The sequence below is a fragment of the Cucurbita moschata genome, unplaced genomic scaffold (assembly GCF_002738365.1).
Source record: "Cucurbita moschata cultivar Rifu unplaced genomic scaffold, Cmos_1.0 Cmo_Scf00351, whole genome shotgun sequence".
NCBI classification, from domain to species: domain Eukaryota; kingdom Viridiplantae; phylum Streptophyta; class Magnoliopsida; order Cucurbitales; family Cucurbitaceae; genus Cucurbita; species Cucurbita moschata.
The window spans coordinates 1-10,053 of NW_019268867.1; the positions used below are offsets into that span (position 1 = coordinate 1).

The following is a 10,053-nucleotide window of genomic DNA, read 5'->3' on the forward strand; positions in this document are numbered from 1 at the left end:
AAAAAAAAAAAAAAAAAAAAAAAAAAAAAAAAGAAGAAGAAGAAAATACCTTGTAATTCTGCTTGAAGAACGTATTCCTGATCAGTCTGAAACCAATCAATTGAAGATTTCCCAGAGCTGCGGAGGGCTGACATCAACAGATCGGACTCAAACTCCCAGAGCGGAAAGGCATCGGCGGGGTCGAAGAACTTCCCGAACAGCAGCGGGCTGAACAAGGAGCCCTCGCCCAACACCTTCTGCACACCCGAATTGGGTTGCCCCACAAATCTGCTGAAAACCTCTTCTCCAAGAGCCACACTCCATTTTGAAGGGCTGTGGTCTGCTTTATGGACTTCCAGTTGCGGCTTCGAAGTGGCCATGCCGGCAGGGGGGAGCTGTGGCTAGGGCGCAACACAAACTTGGAGCTATTAATAATATTGATGCTTAAAGACATGGGTGGGGGTGGGGGGTTTGAGAACCATATGCTTTGGGCATATTTGGAGGGCTGTAAAGATATTTGGAATCTTTCCCTTTTCCTTTTTCCTACCCATCTTTTCCCTAGATGCCATCTTTATGTGGCTACATAAATTTACCTTTTTCAGCAACATTTACAAACACTAGTCTTAACCAACCTCCTAACCTTGTACACAATATCGAATCATTGTCACCCTCTTTCGTGATCGTCCATTTGGTTTGATTCGTGTCGATCCATTATGGGTATGATTTGAAGTCGAGAAATTTCTTCGTTGGTTCGTTAATTTTTAAGTAGTGATTTTGTTTAGATCGTACATTCCCCCATGAATTTGATTTTTTGTTTTGAAAAAAAAAAGCTTGAAAAACTAAGACTTGATAGATTAGTGTGAGATTCTAAATTCTTTGAACTTTGTGTCAATCTTGTTTTGAAGGATGATTCTTGGTCGCACTGTTTGAACCTCTCAGCCTCTCTCAACTATATTATTATCAATCCCCTCATGAGCTCTCTTAGAGTACTCCTGTCGGTTCTTCTAAGTGTTACACATATCCAAGCAGAGGCCATCACACCCGTAGTAAGTCTTTTTCTCTTTGAATTTACTCAATTTTGGTCATAGTTTTCTCTCAATTTTACTAAGGAAAAATATGTTCTGTTTAAGAAAGATGTCATCACAAAGCCATTATGATAAAGTGACAGAGAAGCGATTAGAAAATGGTCAAAGGTCGGCTAAAAATAAGAGAAGGAAATGAGAAAAATCACGTTAGAGAAAAGGGATAGGTTGGAGAAGAAAACAAGTAGAGAATTACCCTCGCATCTAACAGGTTCAACCACAACCTCAAAACCAATTGCTCCGACCTTAACTTCAAAACCGAAGTTGCACGATACCTAGCAGCCAGCCCAGCCACTTCGACTCGTTAACCAACAACCCTGATGCGCGAGAGCGGTCACGATAGTACATTTTCAATCTTTTGGTGTCATGATCTTTACGCACTCATGACATGCTTTAAGGAGAACCCAAGTCGCATATTCATTTTTTCACCCATCTTTGTAGTTTTGTCGGCAGCGAGGTTTTTCTTTTCCAACCGAACACAACTTGTACAGAATTCAAGTTTGTTCAACCACACAAGCCGCTTGTACATGCAGGACTCACCGGATGACAAACAACTACCCTATGGTTGCGAGTTATCTCACAAAAATGATGACAAACTAACTAACTTCGAATATATCTCCCCTTAAACTAGGGGAGCGCACCTCAAAGGTGGTCACCTTGGCCTCAACACTTGTATTCTCTGTCTTACACACAATGATGCACCCTTCCAGTTAGATAAATCCCTAGGTTGAAAATCATTCGTTACTATTTTGTTAGGTAACTATTTTTCCGTTGAACCCACGCAATTAAAGTGAGTGGAAAGTCTAGTCGAAGGGCTTAATTAAGTTGCCAATTAAAGTAAGTTGCCAATTAAAGTGAGTGGGAAGTCCGGTGGAAGAGCTTAATTATTTTTTTGTTAAACCCACACAAAGTGAGTGGAAAGTCTAGTCCAAGGGCTTAATTAAGTTGCCCACTCCTCTATTTTTCTGTTAAACCCACACCATTAAAGTGAGTGGAAAGTCGAGAGTCGAAGGGCTTAATTAAATTGCCAATTAGAGTGAGTGGGAAATCATCCGGTCTTTAGCCAGAAATACTCTCTCTCTTTTGTTTTTCTATTATTTTCTTCTTTCAAGATTTTTGCTTCGACTTTTTTCTCGTCAAAATAACAATCGTTTTTCTCCGGTCAAAACAACAGGGGTGAGGCTCGAAAACCAACCATGATATTTACTCATCGTAGCACCAACCCATGTAGCAATATCGGGAAACTTGTAACATAGCCACATGTTGACACTACACTTGAGCCAACTTCTCAACTAACCACTTTCGTGTGGTAATCACTACCTTGACACTTCTCTTGTCTTCATTTCTCTTTGTCCACTTCCAATTACCCACCTTAGGTGTTAGGCGGTGATTCAATGAATACACGTGTGCTCGCACCTTGGAGCACATCTACGGAGTGGGCAACCATTCACTAGGGATCTCCCCCCTTGAACTTGGCAGCCTCTTTGTAGCAATGTTGTCCCCGATAAGAACTTTGCGTTGTGCTCAATTGACCCTTAACTTCTTTGTTGGTAAAGGTTGATACTATCTTTTAATGCGAATGGTTCTTTGGAAGACACACGACCTGGTGTGCTTTCTGATTCTTTGTTCCCCACATCAGAACTCCAAGTTCTCGGCAAATAAGCTTGGTTCTTGATTCACTAATGGGTAAGACTCATCCCAGAAGAATCTGACTTCAATCCACAAAATCTTCTTCATTCTAACTTGCAATTGTCTTGCCCACTCTTGTGTAGGACAAGCCTTAAGGGGGGAGCCCCGTATTAACTTTATTTTGCTCTTTGTAGCCTTTATCGGACATTATACGAGGTTTGTCTTCACCAACCAAATACAACTCATGCAGAATCGAAATTTGTTCAGCCATACACGTTGCTCGTGTGTGCATGTGAAATTATCTGCTACTTAATCAACTTGCCTCTACATTAGTCAAGTCATTTGGCTCGACCTTGCCTCTACTCGGGACCAAGGTCTCTCATATGCAACAATACATCTCATCTCATCATCTAGGTTCCCAATTAACATGGCCCACATGTCTTGATGTCATCCCAAGTCATGAGATGTCATCGACCATTACAACTCACTCGGTCATGCTCATCAAGAATGGACTCATGTGTCATTCATAACATCGAAACATCCCAAATTCCATCCATATAAGTACTATGGAGAAATTGGACCCTCCCGTGTCTATGCCATATCATTTACGAACTTTGTAATGGATAACATGTGCATATACCAACCTCCAACACATAGACAGGGGCACAATGTTGACATACCCGTGTTGTCTGACACTATCCTTGAAAGATCCATTTTAAAGGAAGTTGTCTGAGACACTTATCTCGCAATGCTCACCTTCGCTGAAAAACATATATGTACTGCAAGGTAGTTCACTTAGGCCATATGACTCAGATGTAGTGGAGAGCTGACACTATGTCTCCCCCTAAAGTATGTCATGAGACATTTTTAATTTTTTTAGAGTAGATATGATTTTGGAGAACGATTATATGGTCTCATGGAGGGTCCATCTAGTGTTAGATTAACACCAAACTTTAGCGAGCATTCAAGTTTCATATGAACGAACTTAACTTTCAAGTCGCATGCCTGAATTTCCTTCAAAACTCTGATTTTTGAAGTTAAGATTTGGTGCCCTACTTAGAAGTGAATTCTTGATTATGATGTCTTAGAACATCATAGATTGCCTCAATAATTAGGATCAAGCTAACCTTCAAGAAATTCCGTGACTTCAACTTAAGCTAACATTCAAGAAATTCAGTGACTTCGACTTAAACTAACAAGTAATTGAGCTTACTATTGGAACATATTTGACTAGGTTAAATGAACTGTACTATGTATGTATGTTTAACACGTAACTTGTGGCTTGTTTACGTGTTATTATTAGTGATATATATGCTTATTAACCATTGTGATGTATGTAATTTCGATTTATTGGTTCATATATATTACGAAACCATGATTACGTTAAGCCTATAAGATATCATGATAGACGGTATGATAAGTATGAATGATATGCCATACACGTGTACGAATTTCTCATAGAAAATTCATGTCATCAAATGTATGTAAGTATTATGTATCATGACCATGTACCATGATTTGAAATGCAGGACTTCATGCATGTTGTATGTCACAAGTACGATTACTTTCCTTGCATATTATGTACAGACACATATATTAAAATAAAAAAAAGGACGGTTACAAAAATAGTTTCTATGATATTAATATTTAAGTTGATTCACAATTTATTTATTATTATTATTATACTATTTGAGGAGGAATAAAAATCTAGATATTAAAGGTCTTATTTGAATACAAAGCAGTGGGAAAGGAATAAATATTATGGGTTTGGTGTTTGGGTCTTATCTTTTTCCATATTCTTCATTTTTTTTTTTTAATTAGTCAATCACATTGTGAAACTTTTTAATTGGAATATGCTTTTTTAGTGTATTGGATTTTCAGCTCTCAAAATACCATTGTCACATTCAGAGGACGAGGGCTATTCTAAATTCTTGTTCAAACGTCAACGTGGAGATACGTGTCACTCGTTCAAAAGTTTCATTTTTATCCTTTATATTTATCATTACTCCAAAACAACGGTTCTATCAACTCTTTCGTAAAATGAAGTTGCATTTATGTTCCAATTTTTAGATAATTATTTTCATACGGTTTCGTGGAAACTTGGAGTCAATAAAAAGTAGGGTTTTGAAAACGAAAAAAAGATTATGGATGGATGAAGATAATTTTTATCCTACAAGGTAAGAAATTTATTGAAAAGGTCTTACGTGAGTTTTTGGTGATTTTGTTTTTCTTATTCTTTTTTGCAATTCAGTCCTATGTGATACCAAATAAAGGAAAAATACATGAATGAATCGTGACTATGTTCGAACGAGAGCGATCATAATGATAGGATGACTAAAAAACATTTGAATGAATCATAAGTTACTATCTATACCAACAAGAGACATATTCCTTTTTGATAGCCCAATAGTAAGTACTCCAAAGTTAAGCATGATTTTCTTGGAGTAATGAGCGAGAAAAAAATATGCCGAAAGAATTCGTATTGGTTTGTGGGGATAGTTTTCACTCTTAGAATCAAGAAGTAAATTATGTGACCATGTAGAGAAATATCATTGCACATAGGTACGAAATCTAGATTTTGAATTCTATCTAAATCATAAACATAGATCGTTACATCCTAGTTCTAACTTGTTTTTCTAACTTGTTTCATTATGGCGGGTCTCAAATTTTGTTCGCGAACTACATGTTAATATCATTAGTTGCTATTAAGCTATATTGGAGGGTTCTAATTTGAAGATGGGAGTGGGTTGGGGTTTATGCATATGTCCATAAACTTTGTACACATTTTTAATAGGGTCTAAAAGATTCTTTTCCCTACCCTACCTCTCGTACCAAAATAGCCTAAATATGTTTTTTTCAAATTCATGATTAATCTAACTCATTGAGACTTATGTTTCTCACTGTTGGGTACTTAAAGCTTTCCCACTCTTGTTTGTGACCTTCTTCCCTGTTGTGGGTTTAGAGGTCGTGCTCTTCTTCTAAAGTGTGCCATGTCTCTCAGCATGTACGTGACATAATGGACTAGATACCATATAGAGCAGCTCAAATATTGCAAGGTCGTCTCTATAGCCTTCAGTGACGCTTCTACAACCAACAACCAAAACTCGTCACTATGAGAACTTTGATGGTATTAACACATGTGGAAGCAACTTGGATCTTAGGCACTCTAAGTACATCAATTATAGTAAATTAGCTAGCATGTTCAAAAGCATTAAAACTCAGTGAGTTTGAATACTAACCTTTTGTCGCTCAAATTTTTTTTTTTTTTTTCCTCACGAACCGGTTTCGAACCACCACTAGTGTCTTCTCTACTATCCTCCGGTCGGGATTGTGGAATCCGGTGACTGACTAAACTTGGGAGAGATTTAGTATATATGAAGAGAGTGTTTGGGAGCGGTTTTTTTCAAGGTTTTTCCCAAAGAAGAACTTCCATCTACCATGATCACTCTATTTATAGAGTCATGTTTGCATGTTGATGCAAATTTGAGATCGCCAAATTTTGACACTCAAAATTCTACTCAAATGTTTGGGATTATGTGGCAAGCATGCAAGTTTGAGTTAACCAAATTTTGACACTCAAAATTCCACTCAAAGATACTCAACCTACCAAATTTTGACACTCAAAATTCCACTCAAAGATACTCAACCTATAGCTAGAGTGTTCTTAATTTATTATAGATCATTTTGACTATATACTTGAACTTGATCCACTCTTATGTCTCTACATATAGTTCAAGTAATTATACTATAGCCAGAGTGTTATTAGTTTATTGGATTTAGATTAATGATCGTAAATTTCACTTTATTCAATAACAATCTTTACTGAATAAACAACAATAATAACTTTATTAAAAATAGAATATGTTTTTGTTTACAAACTATGAGTTTTAGGACATAAAATCCCACAAACTTGGCAAACAACTAGTGCACTCATGTCACCCTCAAAACTTGCCTCAAGTGTTCCCCATGAACCAACTCCATTTTGTTGTATGTTGGTACAACATCAAGGATGAAAATGATGATGGCATCGAGAAAGTCTTATGAACACTAGGTTAATTTAATCCTTAAACTCTACCGAGCGTTAGTCAGGCCATATGACATACAAAAATCTCTTAATATCAATAACGACTCTTGAAAGAAGTCTTTGGTATGTCCTTCTCTCTGACCCTCATCTAGGTAACCTTGTCTTGTCAAGACCCTTGTAGTCCTTATTGTCTCACCAAAGATAGTTTCGTAGTGCCTTCTTACACAACCAACTCAAGCCTTTTCTTGTTAAAATAAAACTCACCAATCTATGAAGTAAATTTCTCACACACTAGCGATAGAACGCTCCGATACCGCTTTGTGAAAATACTACTCGCGATGTTGAGAGAGGAGAGAGAAGGAGACAAAGAACACTGATTTTATATATTAAAAAAACCTTTTCTATTGCTCTTTATTTCTTTCTCTTTTGGTCTAACTTTACAATAAAAATCAAAATCAGGTATTTATAAGTTTTCTAACTCTAATAATAGGCATTTATTTCTTTCTTCTTTTCCTCTGACTTTACAATAAAAATCAGTTATTTATAAGTTTTCTAACTCTAATAATAGGAATGAGAGACACCATAACCCTGTCATTATTCCTACAAAGCCTATTGGCCTTTTCTTTCCCATCACTTTTCAAATTAACTTCCCTAGCAAATTAACTAAAATCGAGCATTTTAAAGTTTATTTCAACAAAAACTCCCCCATAAACTTAAATGCTTGGCAGCCATGAGTCGAGCCAATCATCTTTTTGTATTTTTCAAAAAATACTTTCGGTAGCTGTTTTGTAAAGATGTCCGCAACTTGATCCTGACTTTCCACATGCAGCAATTCCACGTTTCCTTCCTTCACATGATCTCGGATGAAGTGAAATCGAACATCAATGTGTTTGCTTCTTTCATGGTTCACTGGATTCTTTGCCAACTCAATTGCTGATTTGTTGTCAACTTGAATCACAGTTGCACCTCGTTACTTTAGCTCCATCTTGCTCAACAAATTTCTAAGCCATATCGCGTGACACACATGCCAAGGTGCTGCCACATACTCAGCTTCACATGTCGAGAGTGTTACGATCGGTTGTTTATTTGAAAGCCAAGTAAATGTTATGTTGCCCATGAAGAATACATAACCCGATGTACTTTTCTGATCATCTGTGTCTTCGCACCAATCACTGTTAGAGTAACCAACTAATTTATAATCTTCTGTTTTCGAGTAGAATAATCCAAGTGACACCGTTCTTTGGATGTACCGTAGGACTTGCTTCAACGCCTTCTAATGTGAATAAATCGGCTCCTCCATGAACCGACTTATAATGTCGACACTTCATGAAAGATCTGGCCTTGTGCATGTAAGATAACGAAGGCTTCCTACCAAGCTCCGGTACCTATTTGCATCTACTCGTTCTCCTTCATCGTACTTTGAGAGTTTTGCACCTGGTTCCATTGGTGTTGATACCGGGTTATAATTTTTCATCTTGTACTTCTTCAAAATCTCCTTTGCATATTTCTCCTGTGATATAAAGATACTTGTCTTTTCTTGCTTAACCTCCAAACCAAGGAAAAACTTCAACAAGTCCAAGTCTATCATCTCAAATTCTCGTGTCATTGTGTTTTTGAACTCTTCTATCATTTCATCATTGTTGCCTGAAAAGATGAGGTCATCGACATAAAGAGCAACAAGTATCACATTACCTCCACTTTTCTTTGTGTAAAGTGCATGTTCGTGGGGACATTTCTTGTACCCGTTCTCTTTGAAGTATGTATCGATACGAGTATTCCATGCTCACAGTGCTTGCTTCAACCTGTAAAGCACCTTCCTTCAATTGTAGTACCTTCTTCTCTTCTCCAATTTTCATGTACCTGGGTGGTTGTTCGAGGTAGACTTCTTCTTCAAGCACACCATTCAAGAATGCCGACTTGACATCCATTTGAAAAATCGGCCATTTGAATTGAGCTGCTTGGGAAATGAGCAATAGAATTGTCTCCATTCTAGCGACGGGAGCAAACACTTCATCATAGTCGATTCCCACCTTTTGCTTGTATCCCTTCACAACAAGTCGCGCTTTGTACTGCTCTATCTTGCGTTGAGAATTTATATTTTTCTTGAATACCCACTTCACACCTATGAGCTGACTTCCTTCCGGTAATTTTGTCACCTCCCATGTATTGTTGCGATGAATCACTTTAATCTCCTTATCTATGGCAGTTTGTCATTTCTTGTCTCGCACCACCTCCTCAAAGCTGATATTTTCAACATCTGCTAGAAGACATACAAGGTGTACCTCATTTGTTGAGTCATACAAGCCTCGCAAACTTTGCATTTTGGGTTGTTGTGGTTCATCTTCATCATTGGAAATTTTGAGTCTGTTGGTGCACTTGTTGGTGCAACGACCGATGATTCTCCAACTTCGATATTGACTTCCGTCGAATTGTTCCAGTCCCATTCACTTGCTTCATTTACTTGCACATCGCAACACATTATCACCATCTTGCTTATCGGGTCAAGTAGCATGTATCCTTTTGTCTTCTCATCATATCCAATAAAAATATACCTTTTGCTTTTATCTTCTAGCTTCGTTCCTTCGTTGATCTGATATGTGAGCATAAGCCACATACCGAGCACTTTGAGATGAGAGATTGTAGGCTTTTGTTCGCTCCAAGCCTCTTGTGGTGTTTGATCATCTAACTTCGCATGTGGACATCGATTTTGTACGTAGATGTTGCATTGCAGGGCTTCTGCCCAAAATTCCTTTGGAATCCTTTTGCTCTTGAGCATTGATCGAACCATGCCGAGAATGGTCCGGTTCTTTCTCTCGGTCACACCATTTTGTTGAGGGGTATACGGTACGGTTAGAAATCACCTTATGCCTTGCTTCTCGCAATACTCCATGAAAGCCGTCGAAGTATACTCGCCACCTCTATCGAATCGTATAGCTTTGATGCGTCTACCAGTTGCCTTCTCCACCATCACTTTGAACTTTTTGAATACCTCGAATGCCTCGAATTTTTCTTTCAAAAAGTAAGCCCAAGTTTTTCGTGAGTAATCATCCAATAAGAAAATGAAATACCTCTTTCCGCTGGAAGACTCAGGGGTAATTGGTCCACATATATCTGTATGAATCACCTTGAGAGGTTGTTTAGCCCAAATTTCAGCCTTCTTTTGATTGAAGCTCTCGCATGCTTGCTGAACACGCATTCTTCACAAAATTTTTCTTCAAAGTCCACGTTGGGTAGCCCATGCACCATATTCTTCTTTGCTAACTCCTTTAGGCCACCATGATGTAGGTGACCAAAGTGGAGATGCCATAGTGATGCCTTGTCTTCTACGTCGACTCGCAA

General features: G+C 38.0%; 1 protein-coding gene across 1 annotated transcript; it reads right to left on the reverse strand.

The window, feature by feature from the left end:
• Nucleotides 1-49: 49 nt before the first annotated feature.
• LOC111440517 (21.7 kDa class VI heat shock protein) lies at nt 50-359 on the reverse strand (the record flags this gene model as incomplete). The annotated part of the gene is made up of 1 exon (XM_023077543.1): nt 50-359. A coding segment is annotated over exon 1 (310 nt), but the record flags the coding sequence as incomplete, so codon positions are not given.
• Between the last annotated feature and the right edge of the window lie 9,694 nt (nt 360-10,053).